At 44.2% G+C, this 19,112-nt stretch overlaps 1 protein-coding gene across 2 annotated transcripts in view; it reads left to right on the plus strand.

Annotated features, from left to right (window-relative positions):
- LOC140733298 (ubiquitin-conjugating enzyme E2 D4-like) overlaps positions 1-17,251 on the plus strand; it is a 29,542-nt gene extending 12,291 nt beyond the window's left edge. For both annotated transcript variants that reach the window (XM_073056448.1, XM_073056442.1), the window contains 6 exons: positions 10,219-10,282; positions 12,849-12,880; positions 12,965-13,042; positions 13,135-13,240; positions 14,478-14,571; positions 15,327-17,251. In XM_073056448.1, the coding sequence (XP_072912549.1) occupies positions 10,219-10,282; positions 12,849-12,880; positions 12,965-13,042; positions 13,135-13,240; positions 14,478-14,571; positions 15,327-15,372 (420 nt within the window). In that variant the 3' untranslated portion in view covers positions 15,373-17,251. The remainder of the gene's footprint in view (positions 1-10,218; positions 10,283-12,848; positions 12,881-12,964; positions 13,043-13,134; positions 13,241-14,477; positions 14,572-15,326) is intronic.
- Positions 17,252-19,112: the final 1,861 nt, after the last annotated feature.

Here is a 19,112-nt window from a genome sequence, read left to right on the forward strand (position 1 = left end):
GTTCTATTTTGTAAACCACCCCTGTAACAATGAGTTAAACTAGTGCTTCAGGGAGGCAGACCAACCTAACCTCAGACGCAATTACGTATGTGTGGAGGAATGAAAGATAGTTGGATATGGGTAATGTTGGATTTGGCTCCATCACCAACACCTCAGGTGTTAATTCAATGAAAGAGAAATTAAGAGTGTTCTCCTCGGACCAGTGGTGGAATTGCTATGAACAGAGTTTGAAATTGTCACGGGTTTCAGTGGATGTATAGGGGCAGTAACCGGACGAAGGAGATTGGCAAAAGAGCTACAAAAGCTAGGCTGTGGTTAAGGTCTAAAGTACATTGCCTAATAGAGTAATGCATGGAGGAACTCAGCAGGTCAGGCAGCATCTATGGAGGGGAATAAACAGTCTCCGTTTTGGGCTGAGACTCATCAGGACTGGAAAATAAGGGGGCAGGGGAAAGGAGTACAAGCTGGCAGGTGAAACCAGGTGAGGGGGAAGGTAGATGTGTAGGGAAGGGGGAATGAAATGAGAAGCTGGGAGGTGATGGGTAGAAGAACTAAAGGGCTGAAGAAGAAGGAATCGGATAGAGGACAGTGGACCATGGGAGAAAGGGAAAGAAGAGGGGCACCAAAAGGAGGTGATGGGCAGGTAAGGAGAAGAGAAGGGGTGAAAAGATGACCAGAATGGGGAATGGAAAAAGAGAAGGAGGGGTGGAGAGAAATTACCAGATGTTAGAGAAGTTGATGCTCATGCTGTCCCAGACAGAATATGAGGTGTTTCTCCTCCATCCTGAGTGTGGCCTCATCGTGGGCAGCAGAGGAGGCCATGGGGCAGAATGGAAATTGGGATTGGAATGAAAAGTTTGGTCACCAGGATATCCCACTTGTTGCATAGGTGCTCAACATAATAGGGTGATGAATACTAGTTTAGTGGTAGACCGGATGAATAGTTGGAGAAAGGAATTGCAGACTGAGGGTGAGAGACTAATTACTTTTCGAATGAGGTGATGCCAACTCAGTGGGCCAGTGTACTCTGTGCTTGTGCAGTGAGTTGTAAGCCCGAGAGGCCTCCAATATTTCCCAGGTGTCACTGCACTGACACGTCAGCTTGCAGCACACAACCACTTTCCGCTGCAGAGCTTTTAAACTTGGATGAGAGTTAAATATTAGTCAACTCAAATCAATCGTCACACTCCTTAGATGTCTATCTCTAATATCCTTTCTCTTATAATTTCGTTAGCCAGAGGACGGTGGATTCTGTGGAAGTCATTACCACAGACTGTTGTGAATGCCAGGTCATGGGAGATATTTAGGCAGAGGGTGATAGGTTCTCGATTAGTAAGGGCATCAATGGTTATGGGAGGAGGGCTTGAGGGGGATAATAATCCAGCCATGATGGAATGGCAGAGCAGACTAAGTGGGTCGAATGGCTCCTATGTCTTAAACAGCCAGTCGGAAATTACTTTGTGCATTGCAGTTCTGGATTGGTGCACTGCATTGTGAAGGACAGAGACCCATTTTGTTTTAAATAGAATGTCTTTTTATGTTAAGCTGCAAATTGTGAACAGAAAAATCTTACTTGTTCACCAGAAGAAGTTGTTTTGCCTCCAAAGTGCAAAAAAGTAAATCCTTACAAAAAGTAGCTGATGGTTTCAGAAATGTTTACCAGCTCCCTACAGCACGTGCTTTCACATGAATTACATCAGTAGTTATCTTGAGCAGAGGATGTGCTCGTGCAGTATGAAGGCTGCAGGTTGTTTTGGGAAAACAATGTAGTTCAAGTTTATTGTCATCTGACTGTACATATATACAACCAAATGAAACCATGTTCCTCCAGACCAAATCACACAAAACAAAATATTACCACAAGTCAGTAAATAAAACACAATTCAAGGTGCATGTAGAATGCAGCACATGTAAACAGTACACACTACAGCAGCAGTAAACAGCTCGCTGTCCTAGTGACGAGACCTCAGTGCTGGCAGGGTATTCATTAGCCTCACAGCCTGAGGGAAGAAGCTGTTACGCAGTTTGCCAATCTTAGTCCTGACGCTCTTGTAACTACTTCCTGACGGTAGTGGGGCAAAGTGATTATGGGATAGATGGTAGGGACCCTCAACAATGCTCCGAGTCCTTCATGTACGACACTCCTGGTAAATGCCACACATGGGTGAAGCAGATCCCGCTGATCCTCTTGCTGGTTTTTACTGTCCTCTGTAGGGTCTTGTGGTCTGGTGCCTTACCACACGGTGATCCAGCAAAACAGGACAGTCTCGATGGTGCTCCTGTGGACAGTTGTTTGACTGGGGGTGGGGAGACTTGCACGTCTCAATCTCTTTGGGAAGTGCAGATGTTGCTGTCTCTTCTTGACTCATGAGGAGGTGTTGTGGGTCCAGGATAGTGGTCCACTATGCACGCACCAAGGAATTCTGTGCTCTTCACTCTATCGTAGATACTCTGAAATAAAACAAATTATTGACAACACAGCAGGTCAGTCAGCGTCTGGGAGGACAGAAGCGGCTAACGTTTCAGATTCCATGATCTTCCACCTGAGAAAAGTTAGAATATTTCAGATTATAAATCCATAAGGCGAACAGAATTAGGCCACTTGGCCCATCGAGTCTGCTCCATCATTTCATCATGGCTGATTTATTGTCCCCCTCAAACCTATTCTCCTGCCTTGTCGCCCTGACCTCTGACGCCTTTACTGATCAAGAACCCATCAACTTCCACTTTAATTATAGTCAATGATTTATCTATGATCGAAGAAAAACAGAAGCAATCAATTGACAAACGGGTGTTAGTGCAGTGTGAGAGAGGGATTGGTAAATAGCAGAAAATAGGCCTGGAGGAGGTGTAACTTAAATGTAGAATAAATTAGTAGGTAATAAAGGAAACAACTGCTTGCTGCGAATGTGTGAAATGTAAAGGCTGAAATGAAGTCCAGAAGCTTGCAGGATGGTGCAAGTCGTGTTGAATTGTGCTGCAGCACTGTAGGAGGTTAAATACAGAGGCCAGAGTGGGATTGAAATTAGTGACAAAGAACGGAAGCTTGCGGTCGCTGTTGTGGGCTGATTGGAGATCTTCTGCAAAGCTATTACAAATCTCTGTTTAGTTCCTCCATTGTAGAGGAAACCACATTGTGGGCAGCGAAAGCTGGTGAGGAAAAGTGCAAGTCAATGACTTTTTTACCTGGAGAGTTTTTTGGGAGAGGCCTTGAATGGTGGTAGGGGAGAAAGTCAAATGGTAGTGTGATATCCCTGCAGTTGTCTAGGAAGGAGTGTGTTGGCCGTGAATGATTGAACCAGAGTGGTTCTTTACTCTGCAATTCAAGTTAGTGTATTTCTACATCTACTGTATACTGGTGAAACCCCACATAGATTGGGAGGCTGCTTTGCTAATTACCTACGCCTGAAAAGCAGGATCTCCCGGTGGCCACACATTACAATTCTATTTCCCATTCTAACATGTCAGTCCATGGCCTCCTCTACTGCTGTGATGAGAGCACACTCAGATTAGAGGAGTAGCACCTTGTATTCCGTCTGGGTAGCCTCCAATCTGATGGCAAGACATCAATTTCTCGAACTTCTGGTAACTGCACCCCTCCCCCTTCACCATTCCTCATTCCCATTTCCCTTTCTCACCTTACCTGCCCATCACCTCCCTCTGGTGCTCTACCCCTTCCCCTTCTTCCATGGCCTCTGTCCTCTCCCATCAGCTTCTCCTTCTACAGCCCTTTATCTCTTTCACCTATTGACTTCCTTGCTCTTAAATTCCCCCCTCTCCTCTCTCGGTTTCGCCTATCACCTACTACCTTGTACTTTTCCTCCCCGCCCCCCCAACCACCTTCTTACTCTGACTTCTAATCTTTTTTATCCAGTCGTGATGAAGGGTCTCAGCCCGAAACATCGAGCTGTTTACTCTTTTCCATAGATGCTGCCTGGCCTGCTGAGTTCCTCCAGCATTTTGTGTGTGTTGCTTGGATTTCCAGCATCTGCAGATTTTCTTATTTGTGATTTGACTGCTACACTGCAAAGTCTCTTCCAGAGATGCCTACCCTGGAGAAGTTCAAATCTTCCCTTTGATGGGAGTTCAGTGAAGCCCTCTTCGACCATGTGCTCACCCAAACCTGCTACCACAGCTACGTATCCTTCTTGGGAACGTGTCTTTGCCGCCATTTTGTGCCATGTGGCTTCCAGATCAGTTTTCAAGCTTCTTGATTCAGACCCACTGTGGATCCCAGTTAATCACATTCAATCGACTGCTTCTCCCACTGCGTTCTACGTGCCACGCTTTCTGCCATGAGGAGGTACCTGGTGTGCCTATCCCAGTCGTTTTCACAACTCTGGGACTCTCTCTCCGCCATCTGCAACGGACCTGTCCAATATTTTATTCTCTGTAGGATCCACGTCGTCAGTTACTGATTCTTCGCCTTTCTCGTGTCCAGCAAGGATAGGAAGATTGCCCATCTACAGACCACTAAACCTGCTGTCTCTAATGCCAGCAGGCTGTGATCACTGCTGCCGACCTTAACGATTCTAACAGTCCTGGACAGATACAGAACCCAGACTCCACCACCATCAATGAGGGTTCCAACGACCCCGGACACCTCCAAAGTGCCTATTGCGCCTCCTCCAACTCCGACTCCAGCCTGGACCTTCAGGCTGGGTCTTTACGTGCTGCTGCTGGAACCCCAGTCTCACCTTCCCCCACCATCACTCTGCCATTCTGTGTCTCCTGGGTTCTCAGAGACTACCCCACCTTCCCTGAACACCCCAACCCTCTTCCCCCCTCTGATATCTGTTCTCATCCGTGCCGGGTCTTCACAAGTTCTGTGGCCTTCTCGTCTCTGAGGCAGAATGTTCTGTCCCCTGCAGGGGCCACACCTCTGTCCCCCTGCGCCCACACCTCAGTGAGTTCCGCGCCTGCCATAATGTTGAGCTCTTCTTCTGCCACCTCCGTCTCTGCCAACTTCTTTGGCAAGAGCTCTAGCCCACACCAATGACCCCTTCTTCCATCTCCAACCCTCCTCCTCTTCCTGAACACTCTGCTCTGGTCACTTGCCTGCTCTGGATCTTTTCATTGCTAACTGTTGACGAGATATCAATCATCTCCATTTTACTATTTCTCTCTCCAATTCTACCTCACTCCTGAATGCACTGCTCTCCACTCTCCTTGCACCATCAAACCCACAGACAAGTGGGGTTCTGTAGTAGGCTGGCAGACTGACCTCCACTTTGCTGAAGCCAGGCAACAATTCTCAGACACCTCCTCTTACCCCTTGAACACGACCCCACCAAGGAGCATCAGGCCATTGTCACCCACATCATCACTGATTTATTAACTCTGGGGACCTCCCATCCACTGCCACCAACCTCACAGTTACCCTGAACCTCACATTTCTACCTCCTTCCCAAGATCCATAAACCTGCTTTTTCCTGCCCCACCAAATTTATATCTGCCTACCTTGACTCCTTCCAACCTGGTCAGTTCCCTTCCTACCTACATCCGTGACACTTCACACACACTTGATCTTTTCAATGATGTCAAGTTCTCTGGCCCTGGTCATCTTATTTTCACTATGGATGTCCAGTCCCTATAAACTTGGACCGTTGACTCATTTCCGTAGATGCTGCTCAGCCTGTTGAGTTCCTCCAGCATTTTGTGTGTGTGACTTTGATTTCCAGCATCTGTGGATTTTCTCACAAAAGATTGTTTAATGTTATTTCCAGTACGCAAATGTAAAGGAGAATGAAATAATTGTTGCTCCAGATCCAGTACAGCTTATAAAAACACACACTTACTCAGTAAGAAAAAAAACACAATAATTGTGCAAAAGCCTTAGGCACCTGAGATTTTTATATAAATTCTGTTTTAGATGTTTTTATTTTGTCTTCTGCATTAGTGTGTCAGTAGAAAAGAGCAAATTTTAGATCTCCTTCATCTTCCTAAAAATTAAATGTTACAGAGACATTTTTGTATTTGATTAAAGAAAACAACATTAAGTAATAGAATCAAGTAATAGATCATTTTTCAAATTAAAAACTTGATTACTTTGTAGGTATTTAGCCCAGTGCACAATTAAACAAAGATAACAAACAGGTGCCAGTGATCAATGACGTAATGAGTTGAATGAACTAAACTGTTTGACTGAAACAGAAACGAGTGTAGAAAGTGAGGGTACAGCAGATGTAACAGTTTAACCTTCAAATCATCAATTCCTACACCACGGCAATAGTGAGCATAGCAACAAGACACGGGTGGTCATCGTGCATCAGCAAGGTTTCTTCCAAGCAGAAATCTCACAGCAGACAGGAATTTCAAGATGTGCTGGTCAAGTTCTTCTGAAGAAGCACAAAGGAAGGGGCAAGGTTGAGGACAAGAAATGCAACGGCCGGTCACAGAAACTGAGTGCAGCAGACGAACGATCCATCAAACTAATATCCCTTCTAAATCGGAAGACTTCCGGCACTGTTATCAGCTTTGAACTCACAGAAACTACTGGAACCCAAGTACATCCTTTTTCAGTCTGGAGAAGTTTTGTCAGAATTCGTCTTCATGGAAGAGGTGCTGCCAAAGAAACATTCCTTCGAAGTGGAAACAAAGCTAAGGGACTTAACTGAGTGCATAAACTCAAGGACTGGGGTATTAAACAAGGCAGTTACTACTCTCGACTAACAAGTTAAAATTTGAAATTTTTGGCTCAAACAAGAAGTAGTTTGTCCACAGTAGAGCTGGAGAGTGCAACATGGATGAGTGTCTGCAGCCAACAGTCAAGCACAGCGGAGGTTTCCTGCAGGTTTGGGCTGCATTTCTGCAAATGGAGTTTGTGATCTGGTCAGAATTAATGGGATCCTCAATGCTGAGAAGTACAAGCAGATTCTCATCCATCACACAATACCATCAGGGAGGCATCTGTTCAGTCCAAACTTCTTTCTGCAGAATGACAATGACCTGTGTTGGCCGTGAGTTCGGGATCATTGTTTGTTCTTTTCAGCCAAGAGGAACAAGGAGCTCTGAGGCAGATGATATGGCCTCCACAGAGCCCTGATCTCAACTCATTGAGGCTGTCTGGAATAGACTGGAGAGACGGGAGCAAGTGAGACAGCCAAAGTCTGCAGAAGAACTGTGGCAAGTTCTCCCAAGATGCTTGGAACAACCTACCAGCCGATTTTCTTGTAAGAGAATTGATGAAGTTTTAAAGGCAAAGGGTAGTCACAGCAAATAATTATTTAATTCAGTTTTTTTTTAACTATTTACTTCTCTTTATAGTAATTTTTTTGATAATTAGAAACTTTTCATTATTTTTGAAAGCACCTTCACTTTACAGAATTTTTTTTTACATGGGCTGAAGACTTTTGCACAGTACTGTATTAATACATAAAGTAGCATACTTTGTATGTCCATAAAGTGATGCCAGGTCGAGGAGAGTCTGTATAAAAGGCGACTGACAGGAAATGATAAAGTGGTGGTGGGGTGGAGGTGTTGATCATCCTTACTGCTCTGTTTCTGATCTTACAATTATTCTGCTCCTACATGCCTCTTTCTGACTTCTTTATTATTCACCACTGTCTCATCCCTTCTTATCACTCCTTTTTTCATTGAATTTCTACCCGTCCATCCAGACACTACGTTCCATTGTTCTCTCCTTCATCATTTCTGCATGTTAAGATTTAATTTGCTTGGACATTTCCCAGTTCTGTGGAAAGATAATTGGTCTGAAACATTAACAGTTTGTTCACAGATGTGGCCTTGCCTATTGAATATTAACAGCTAAAATCAAACACGTGATCATTTCCTTAGTCAGCACGGTAGTGTAGCGGCTGGTGCAAAGCTAATATTTGGGTGTTGATGTTTGGAGTTCAATCCTGGCATCATCTGTAAGGAGTTTGCATGTTCTTCCTGTGAACATGGGGGTTTCCTCCCAGAGTCCAAAGACTTATTGGTTGGTAGATTACTTGGCCATTGTAAATTGTCCTGTGAGTAGGTGAGGGTTAAATAGGCGGGTTGCTGGGTGTTGCCGGAAGGGCCTGTTCCACGCTGTATCTGTACATAAATAAATTAATAGACATAAATAAATGGTTGTATGGCATATAATGTTACGGACCAAGTGATGGGAGATTGGGTCAATGTGGAGGGCTACCCTCTGGTGAGTAGGTGTCTGGCAAGAGGAAGATAATCAAGGAAATAAGATAAGACTAGGAGCAGAATTATACCATTCAGCCTTTCGAGTCTGCTGTGCCATTCAATCATGACTGATTTATTGTACCGCTTAACCCCATTCTCCTACTTTCTCCCCATAACCTTTGACATTGTTACTAATCAAGAGCCTATCAGCTTTCGTTTTATATGTATGCAATGACTTGGCCTCCACATCCATCTGTGGCAGTAAATTACACAGATTCACAACCCTCTGGTTAAAGAAACACATTTTCATCTCTGTTCTAAAGAGACACCCCTCTATTCTGAGGCTGTGCATTCTGGTCCAAGATTCTAGGGAACTTCCTCGCCACGTGCACTCAAGCTAGACCTTTCAATATTCAATAGATTTCATTTAGATCTGTTCTCCCCCCTTCATTTTTCTGAACTCCAGTGGGTACAGGTCCAGAGGTGTCAAGCGCTCCCTGTAAACACTTTCATTCCTGGAATTGTGCTGGTGAACCTCCTGGACCTTCTCCAATGCCACCACAGATAAGGGGCCAAAGCTGCTCACAATACTGTGTGAGGTCTGACTAATGCCTTACAAGGTCTCAGCGTTATGTCCTTGCTTTTAAGAGTCAAGGCAGTACAAAGGAATGTCTGTTAGGCAATTGTGACAGCGAATGTGCTATCTGAAAATGCGAGCAAATTTCCTAGAATGTTTCAAATAGGAACTTGCTGAACAATTGAAAGTGAAATGTATACCCTTAGAGAGTAAGACCATATATTTTGGATATATACCTCAAGAATAGTTGAAAAGAGATAAATATTTAATAAATATCTGTTGGTGGCTGGTAAAAAGACTCTTACTAAGAAATGGTTATCACAGGAGAGCCCAACTTTAAATACATGGATGGAAATTACAATGGACATTTACAAAATGGAGAAGATAACAGCATCTGTTAATCATAAGCTGGAACAATTTGATTCATACTGGGGAAAATGGTTTAACTACATAATGCCTCATAGGCCTGATTTTATTCTCACAAATCAATGAATCTTTTGTAAAAAAAAATCACTCCCTACTTGTACATAGTTCTTTCCTTTTGCTTGTTTTTTCTTTCCACTCTTTTCTATAAGTGTATACCTCAGATAAATACTTTGTGGAGATTTGTGATATATATGATTATATGATATATATGTACAATGTCTGAAATACATCTTATGGAAATGTTTGTTTGATGAACTTCAATAAAAAAATAAATTACAAAAAAAAGAAAGTGAAATGTAATTGCAAGAATGTCTGAAAGAGCTGTGTCTGGGGTGTGGGACTGCAGAGTGACATTGATTGAGTTACCCTTTCACAGAGCGGCACAGGTATATTGGGTAGCATACACTGAGTAGCCACTACATTAGGTACCTCCTGTGCCTAATGAAGTGGCCTCTTAGTGTATGTTCAGGGCTTTCTGCTGCTGTAGTGTTCACAGATGCTTTTCTGTACACCATTGTTGTCACGCGTGGTTACTTGAGTTATTGTCCTCTTCTGAACAGCTTAAATCAGTCTGGCCATTCTCTGACCTCTCAGGTGTTTTTGCGCACAGAACTGCAGTGGATGTTTTGTTTGTTCTTCTGTACCATTCTCTATAAACTCCAGATACTGCTGTGTGTGAAAATCCTAGGAGATCAGCAATTTCTGAGATACTCAAACTACTCTGTCTAGCACCCCCTTTCTGATATTTGGCCTGAACAACAACTGAAGCTCTTGACCATGCTTTTTGGCATTGAGTTGCTGCTACATGATTAGCTGATATTTGTATTAATGAGTGGCCACAGTTTATTTCAACATGCATAGAAAGCTTTTATCCCGTTGATAGCAGGGGTATGATCTCCCTCTGTGGCTTTGTGTAGAGTGAATTATGATAGGGTTGTACTTTATGTGGAGAATTGATAGTAAGTACATAAAATTTATATCTCCTTGTAACTCTTTTGGTATGAATTCATCATCAGATAAATATTGCTGAAGTCTTGAGAGTTTCATGCCGATGCAGTCGAAGTGGCTAATGTGTGTTTTTCATTGTCCTTCAGGAGTACCAGGATTTGGAGCGTGACCCTCCTGCACTGTGTTCAGCAGGTCCAGTGGGAGATGACTGTAAGTGGACCACATAATGGAGCGTGTTTCTAAACTGCTGCTAATGCCAGACAAGGTTTTCATTCAATGTGGGAATTCGCTTGATCACACATCTATATTTATATTGCACCTAAGCGATGACAAAAGGTGCCACAGTGAGTAACATTGGAGCCTCACTTACCGCTGCCCTCCCCACAGAGGAGGTAGAAGACAAATTCAGCAGAGGTTTCCTCCTGAAGGTTAGATAGTGAAAGGTTGGTTCTACTGGTGTGTCAGTTAGAATCAATGAGGATTTTGATGAGAAAGGTACAGTTAGAAGAATGTTTCACTTAGAGTAATCAGGGATTTCAATTTAATCTGCCTTTCTGTGGTGGTGAATAATTGACTTGTTATGTCACAGATATTCATGTTATAACTAGAAGGAAACTAAATTGTTCCTGCTGTAATATCTTCATTTGAACAATACCTCCTCACCTTAATCCACCCCCCCCCCCCCCGTCACCCTATAGGAGTTGCACTTTTTTTGTTACTATATATTTTCTACTTACTCATCATCTCCAATCTCATATGAATCATAGAACATTACAGCACAATACAAGCCCTTTTGACTACAATGTTGTACTGACTTCTTAACCCACTCCAAGATCAAGCTAACCTTTCCCTCCCACATAGCCCTCAATTTTTCTATCATCCCTGTGCCTGTCTAAGAGTTTCTCAAATATCCCTAATGTATCTGCCTTTACCACCACCCTGGAAGGACATTCCAAGCACCCACAACTCTCAGTGTAAAAAAAAACCACTTACATCTCCCTATACTTTCCTCCACTCACCTTAACATTATGCCTTCTCATATTAGCCATTTCCACCCTGGTAAAAAGTCCCTGGCTGTCCACTTGACCTCCTTCAGTCTTGTATCCCCACTTATGCCATTCTTGCCTCTCTAGTGTAATCATTCTACAGCAGCAGCCATTCATTAAGCTGTCATGGCTTTGTGCTCTGGAACTCCATCATAAAGCAGTTCTTTGTCTCTTCTAACACTTTTCCCTTAAGATGATCCTTAATATTTAACCCTTTACATCTTTGGTTAACTGCCTATTATCTCCTTTTGTGCCTGGGCATCATTATTTGATGGAGTTCCTGTGAATTCATGGAATGCTTTCTGTCGTAAGTTGTTGAAGGCAAATGCAAGGTCCATTACAGTAGGTTCATGCTGTTAAAATCATATTCTGACAATTGTATGTGCTGTCTTTTTAATAATTTCCCATTAATGTCATTCCTTTGCTGAGCAATGTCTTACTGTACTTCAATGAGAGACTAGTAAATGTGGAGAGGATGTTTTCTATAGAGGGGAGTCTAGGATCAGAAGGTGGTGAAACTGTGGAATTCATTGCCACAGATGAGTATGGAGGCCAAGTCATTGAGTGTATTTAAAGCGGAGGTTGATAAGGTCCTTGATTAGTAAGAGTGTCAAATGTTACAGGGAGAATACAGGAGAATGGCTTTGAGAGGGATAATAAATCACCCATGGTGGAGTGGCAGAGCCAAGTAGCCTAATTCTATTCCTATGTCTTGTGTTCTTATGTTGGTATCAGGGTGGGTGTTTATACTGAATGCAGTTAACTTGCTGACTAGGGAGGCAAATGGTCTGTTATCCGACAATGTGAAAGATTTAGAGAGAAAAAGGAATCCCCTCTGCTTGTGATAAAGACCACACCCAGAGTATTCCCTGGCATTTGCCACCATACCTGAAGAAGAATGTGCAACACATTCACTGGCTTCATTCCTGAGATGAGAGTGTTGTCCTACAAAGAAAATTCAGTAGGATTGGCTTGTGCTCGCTAAAGTTCAGAAGAATTTGCCTAACTTTCATTTGTAATTTTTTGATGGCCCTGCAGACTGATAAGTAGTGCTAACAACGCTGGAGGGTCAAGAAATGGGAGCAAAATGTCAGGACGAGGGTCAATCTTGAGGACTAGGAAGAAGTTGTGAACTATATAACTCTGTCCTCAAGAGTTAGTTAGTCTTGGTGTGTGAGAGAGAGAGACTTTAGACACTGAGGGATTGGTGTTGTGCAGGGGGAGGTGAGACATATCACCATCATCATCATCTTGATCTTATTAAATGGCTGAAAGTGTTGGATGACCAACCTGGGCTAGACCAGTTCAGATTTGAAATGGAATTCATAAAATTTAGCAGGTGTGGAATATGTGATTGAATGCCAGGGAACAAATAGATCGGGTTGCAATGGGAATGAATAAAAAAGTGAGTGTATAGGTTGTTGAATCAGTTTAGTGTTGATGTGAGTTCAGGAGACTGATGGTTGTAGGATGATAACTGTTCCTGAACCTGGTGGTGTGGGACTTAAGGCTCCTGTACCTCCTGTGGTGAGTAGAGTTCTGTCCCGTAACATTGTTGTTCCAGTGGGTACAGGACAATACTGCCCCTTGCAGACTCCGGAGGAATGATGTGTGATGTGTTCTGTAGGAAGCAAAGCCTTGGTGATTCAGCGACGGACATAGAGAATAGGGATGAAGAAGGTCATCGCTGACTTTAAGAAAAAGCCATTGACACTTTCTTTCTTTCACAGATTTTCATTGGCAAGCCACTATCATGGGGCCAGTAAGTATCGCCTCTTTGTACAGAGTCCCTTTCGCTATCGCTGTCAATGTTACTACTGACATTTTCTGTATTCTTTTACTGCAGAGTGACAGCCCTTACCAAGGTGGCGTCTTCTTTCTGAATATTCAGTTCCCTTCCGATTATCCTTTCAAACCACCCAAGGTAACAGCCAGAGCACGGGTTGTTCAGCAGTGTTGACTTTGGTACTGCACTCTGCAGAGGGAGTTAAAGTCTCTTTCCTTGCCTTTCCACAGGTTTCGTTCACAACAAAGATTTATCATCCGAACATTAACAGTAATGGAAGCATTTGCCTCGATATCTTGCGCTCACAGTGGTCTCCAGCTTTAACACTATCAAAAGGTAAGGGGTAACAACGGGGCACACTCTCAGCATTCCAGTTAAAGTAGAACTTGTTAGATTTGGTGGATGCAGGGGCTGTGATTTTAAGATCTTATCCTCCTGAACGCAAATGTTCCTTAATCTAGTCTGCTTGGCTAAATTTAGCCTTGGCCTCATTTGAGATGGGAAGGTTGCTTAGGAGGGTTGGGTTGGGTTGATCTTTGAGTAGTTTAAAAGGTTGGCAGAGCCTCCTGGGCCTAAGAGCCTGTACTGTTTTGGTAATGTTCCATAGATACTCTGTCGTGATCCTAGAATATGGCCTGATCAGGTAGAACTTAAACAGTACACTATGGGAACAGGCTCTTCTGCTCACAATGTTGTACCAAACCAATTAAATGGGTAATCAAATGGCCACCTAGACTAATCCCACGTGCCCCCACAATGTCCATATCTTTCCATTTCCCTCACATCCTTGTGCCTATCTGAATGCCCCTTAAAAGTTCCTAATGTATTTGTCTCTACCACCACCCCAGGCAGAGCATTTCGGGCACCCTCCACTCTCTGTGTAAAAAAAAAAACAAAAACTTGCCCCCACGTCTCCTTTGAACAACCCCTTTTACCTTAAGTGCATGCCCTTGTTCCAAGATGCTAGTTACTTGTGTACATCAGAGATGTTTTTTTCTCCCTGTGCTCTCTGTGATCATATACTAATCCTGATGCTAGCTACTACATGTGCTCGAATTTGCACTAAGAATCCCATTTACGCTTTGCTCTGGCCTCAGGGACTACATTGGCAGCAGGAAATGCAATACCTATTGGTATTATAGATGCATGGATGGTTGTCGAGGCAGTTATGTTAGGGACATTTAAGATACTCTGAGCTAGGCATATGGATGATAGAAAAATAAAGAGCTACGTGGAGGAAAGGGTTGGATTGATCTTGGGGTAGGTTAAAAGGTCAGCACAACATTGTGGACCAAAGGGCTGAAAGCGTGCTGCACTATTAACTTCGTGTGATGCCTTCCTCCCCATCTCTGCAGAATTCTTCAATGTGTAATCTCAGTGCCCCAGTTCTAGCCTGATAGTCAAACAAGAAATGGCAGACCATCCTTTGATCTCTGTTTAGAGCAGCAGACAAATCCATAGCCCATTACCTTATAGGGAAGAGTCAGAGAGTGAGTACAAGGCAGTTGAATGATGAATCTGTGAAATCAAATATGCCATTTAGTAATCTCTTCTTGCTTCTGATTTCCCTCAGTTCTTCTGTCAATCTGCTCACTGCTGTGTGACCCAAACCCTGATGACCCTTTGGTCCCAGAGATTGCGCATACCTACAAATCTGACAGGGAAAAGTAAGTATCAGTATGTAATCTACATACCGACTACTAGTCTATTTGAAAGCTGACATTGGGTAAAAAAAAATTATTTACAAGAATGAACCGTGCAATTCCTTTTCATTCTTACATTCACAGACAAGACATTAAGTAATGTTCTGTTATATTTCTTAAAACTATGGGACTGTGGTCCCCTGGGGTGGTACACTGCAACAATAATTGAGGGGCTTTCTCACCCAGCCTGTGCAGCAGCACTTGGTGTTTGTGTCCCTGGGAACAGACTGTACAGTTGGGAATCATAATCCTGGTTTTATTGGATTTACAGCAATATTACAGTTTGAAGAAATGGAGCACTTGTATGGACATAGTTTGTGAATTAAAAGCAATAATACTCCCCCTTCTTGCCCTCTCCCCACCTCCATCCCCTCTCGCCCTCCCTACCCCCTCTCCCCCTCCCTACCCCCTCTCCCCCTCCCTACCCCCCTCCCCCTCCCTACCCCCTCTCCCCCTCCCTACCCCCTCTCCCCCTCCCTACCCCCTCTCCCCCTCCCTACCCCCTCTTGCCCTCTCCCCACCCCCTCTCCTTCCATATTTATCCCTTCTCTCCTTCCCCCTTTTCTCCTCCCCTCCCACTCCCTCTTCCCCTCCGCCATCTCCCCCTTTAATCCTCCCCTCCCCCTTCTTCACTCTGCCCTCCCTTTTCCCCATTCCTCTTCCTCCCTCTCCCTCACACCTTGACCCCCTCTTGTCTCTCCTCACCCCTCTCGTTCCAGGTACAACAAACTGGCCAGAGATTGGACAAACAAATATGCAATGTAGAAGTGACCGCCAAGAAACAGAAACTCCTTTACATAATCCGAATGCAAAAATAAAAGCTGGCTGCAGTTTTATGGAATCACCTGAGCCATTCCGAGTGAATGTTGTATTTGGTGAGGAGTTCTGTCGGAAAGCTGGGCCACCCTGCCCTTGGCCTGAGCAATCAGCCAGCCATGTATGGATGTGCATTTTGAAATATACATATTATATAAATGATATCGCCAGTTTCTGTGACAGCAGTCAGTTTGCTGGCACTCCAACATTTTACCCGTCACAGAGGTGAGGGAGGCAATAGCAACTTTGTAAGTGTTTTGTTTTGGAAGTGTGATGCTTGTTTTCCTTGATCTATTTATGCTGTCTGCACTTCATCTTGTAGAGTGAGTGTGTTTTTTATATATAGATTATATACTTGTGTCTGTATATACACATGTAGAACTCAGCCTCTCCTGAGCACAGTTTTAGTGAATATTGCGATTGGTGGTGTTGGGGACTCAGTTGCATCTGCTGAGTCTCACTGGAAGTGAGGGTTCCTTTGCAGATGTACTGACGCACAGCCCCTGGTCGGCCTCCCACCTACATACCCAAAAGAATTCCCTTGTAACAGGGTACGTTTGTCCTCTAATGCCAACACTTGGGTCCTTTCCCAAGCAGCCACCCTGTTGGATACTGTCCCATCTTCATCCTGTCGTGCATGTTTTATGCACTGGCCACCCCCCTGTCATCGTTGCACTTCAGAGACCTCGTGGAGCTGGCCCTGAATAGGTGCCAAAACTGGGGCCTGGGACTCGTGTCATTTTACTTTTTAAGCTTCTGCCAACTGCACTGTTTGTCAGGTCAAGAGGGGCATGCCTGATCGGTTTCCCTGCCGTCGCTCTCCCATCCCACCAAAAGACACTACTTCATGTGGTAAGGAGGTCCTGCCACGCCTTTGGGTCGGATGTGAGATTCACATGTAGCTCACGTGTACGGTCTGGAGTTGTCCCTGGCCCTTTTAGGAACGATGCCCTCACACTTGAATGGCAGACAGGGCTTTCAGTCCTTTAAGCTGGGTGCGACTGGTAACTGGATCTCTGATGGTTAGCAGATGCTGTTGTGTTTTTCATCTACTGGTGCCAATGACCAGGAACACGATCAGTGGCTGGTCTGTCACGGAGATTACTGTATCTGCCATATTGCAACCTGGCTGAGGCCTAACTCAGCAGAGGGTGGAGATCAGGTTCCAGTATCTTCCTTTCTGTTTTCTCCCTGATTTGAGTGGCCCATTGTGTAACTGACAGAAGCCTATGGCTGGAACTTCTGATTCACCTCTTGTGTTTAACCCTTGAGTGTCAAATGGAAGGGAATGATCTAGTAGGGACTGTGCTCAAGGCTCTAATGAAGTTTCATTGCCAACACAGAAACTCTTGCTGCCTGTAGATGTGAGGTGGCTGGGCTCTAGCCCTGGGCAGTTTTAGTAATTCTTGCCTTGCTTCACAGGGTATCTTCTGCTTTGAATGTGGAAAATTCCCTCTTGTGGAGGATTTGAAGTGAGTTTGTAAATTAGGGAATCAGTATATCACCTTTTACCCACTCTGCCATTGAAGTACATCTGCTCAGTCAGTTGTGTGAGCTGATGTCAGTTTCCTGCCAAGGTGTTACCTTGTCTGCAAACTCCAATGGATTCTTTTAAATTTAAGTAATGAAGAGCTATGATTGAACATGAAAAAATCAAATATACACTTTCTTTTTAGTTTAGATGATGGGATTTAAGTCAGTTTTCACTGAAATGATATAGCTTTGTGTTGGTACAACGTAGTGTTTTGTCTTTTTTAATGGTATGTTGCAATATACAAATTCCTTTCCTAAACTGTGTGAATAAATTGGTGGCTGGTTTCTGCTCTAACTCACTTGTTGTTCATGGTCTTTATTGAGATGAAGTGTTGACCCTCAGACACAGGACATACATGACCATTCAGTTCTGTAGCAAGAACATGGAAAACTATTCACTGTCCTGTCTCTCCCCCACCCCCAGAAAAAGGAACATTGACTTTCAGCCCCTTGCGAAGGGGGGCAGTTGTGCTCAGGCATTTCAGCCCCCTTTAGACTAGGATCGTAGGAGGCTGTTTGTCAGGAGCATTAGATAGATCACATTTAATCAGCATCTCAGAACCACCTGTTTTGTAAAATATACTCTGCATGAAGCTAATTTATCAACTTTTCCTGAACTTCAGTTGAGCGTTCAATCAGTGTTTTTAGGAGTGCAGTTCCATTTTTTTCCATCTGACTTCCTGCCATCAACTGTGATTAGCAGGGCTGAATTTTGAAGGTATGTGTTTTGTTGTCTGACTCCCTTCTGTTGGAACTTTCTGTACTGTATCTGCTTTTTTATCTCAGTCACCTTAAACAATTAGATCACTAAATTGGAGAAAGGCCAATTTTGATGGTACCAGAAATGATGTGGCAAGTGTGGATTGAGACAGGCTGTTTTCTGGCAAAGGTGTTCTTGGTAAGTGGGAGGCCTTCAAAAGCGAAATTTTGAGAGTACAAAGCTTGTATGTGCCTGTCAGAATAAAAGGTAAAGATAACAAGCGTAGGGAACCTTGGTTTCCAAGAGAGATTCAGGCCCTGATTAAGAGAAAATAGGAGGTGCATAGCAGGTAGGAACAAATGAGGTGCTTATGGAATATAGGAAAAGCTGCAAGAGAACACTTAAGAAAGAAATCAGGAGGGCTAAAAGAAGACATGAAGTTGCTCTAGCAGACAAGGTGAAGGAGACTGCGAAGGGATTCTTCAGCAGTTTGACCGGGGCATGACTACGCAAGCGTGTGGAGGTTGGCCAGTGAGAACAGCGGGAAGGGTTTAAAAGGAAGACAGCTTTACAGAGCAGGTGCCGGAAGAGTGAGTGGCGGAGTAGGAAGGCTTTGGCTGAACATGGCTTAGGCAATAACGGATCGAGGCGACGTGGGTTATCTGTGTAGAATACAGGCAGAAAGTATGTGTGAGGCTGATTTTCTGTGCTCGGTGTCAGATGTGGGAGGTCCTGGAGACTCCCAGCCTCCCGGACGGCCGCATCTGCCCCAGGTGCGTCGAGCTGCAGCTCCTTAGGGACCATGTTAGGGAACTGGAGATGCAGCTCAATGACCTTCATCTAGTTGGGGAGAGTGAGGAGGTGATGGAGAGGAGCAATAGGCAGGTAATCACTCCGGGGCCTGGGGAGACAGTTAAGTGGGTAACAGTCAGGAGAGGGAAGGGCAAGAAGCAGATGCTAGAGAGTACCCCTGTGGCTGTCCCCCTTAACAATAAGTACTCTTGTTTGAGTACTGTTGGGGGAAACAGCCTACCTGGGGGAAGCAACTGTGGCCGTGCCTGAGGCACAGTGTCTGGTTCAGAAGGTAAGGGAAAGGGAAAGGAAGAGGATGGCAGCACTGATAGGGGACTGCAGTGGGAGAGCATTTTGGGGATAGTGATCACAATTCTATCTCTTTTACCATAGCAGTGGAGAGGGATAGGAACAGACAAGTTAGGGAAACGTTTAACTGGGGTAAGGGGAAATATGAAGCTATCAGGCAGAAACTTGGAAGGATGGTAGGGTACAGGAACCGTGGTGTACAAAGGCTGTTGTAAATCTAGAAGAAGAGCTTACGAAAGGTTCAAAGAACTAGGTAATGATAGAGATCTAGAAGGTTATAAGGCTAGCAGGAAGGAGCTTAAGAATGAAATTAGGCGAGCCAGAAGGGGCCATGAGAAGGCCTTGGTGGATAGGA

The sequence above is a fragment of the Hemitrygon akajei genome, chromosome 1 (genome assembly GCF_048418815.1).
Source record: "Hemitrygon akajei chromosome 1, sHemAka1.3, whole genome shotgun sequence".
Lineage (NCBI taxonomy): Eukaryota > Metazoa > Chordata > Chondrichthyes > Myliobatiformes > Dasyatidae > Hemitrygon > Hemitrygon akajei.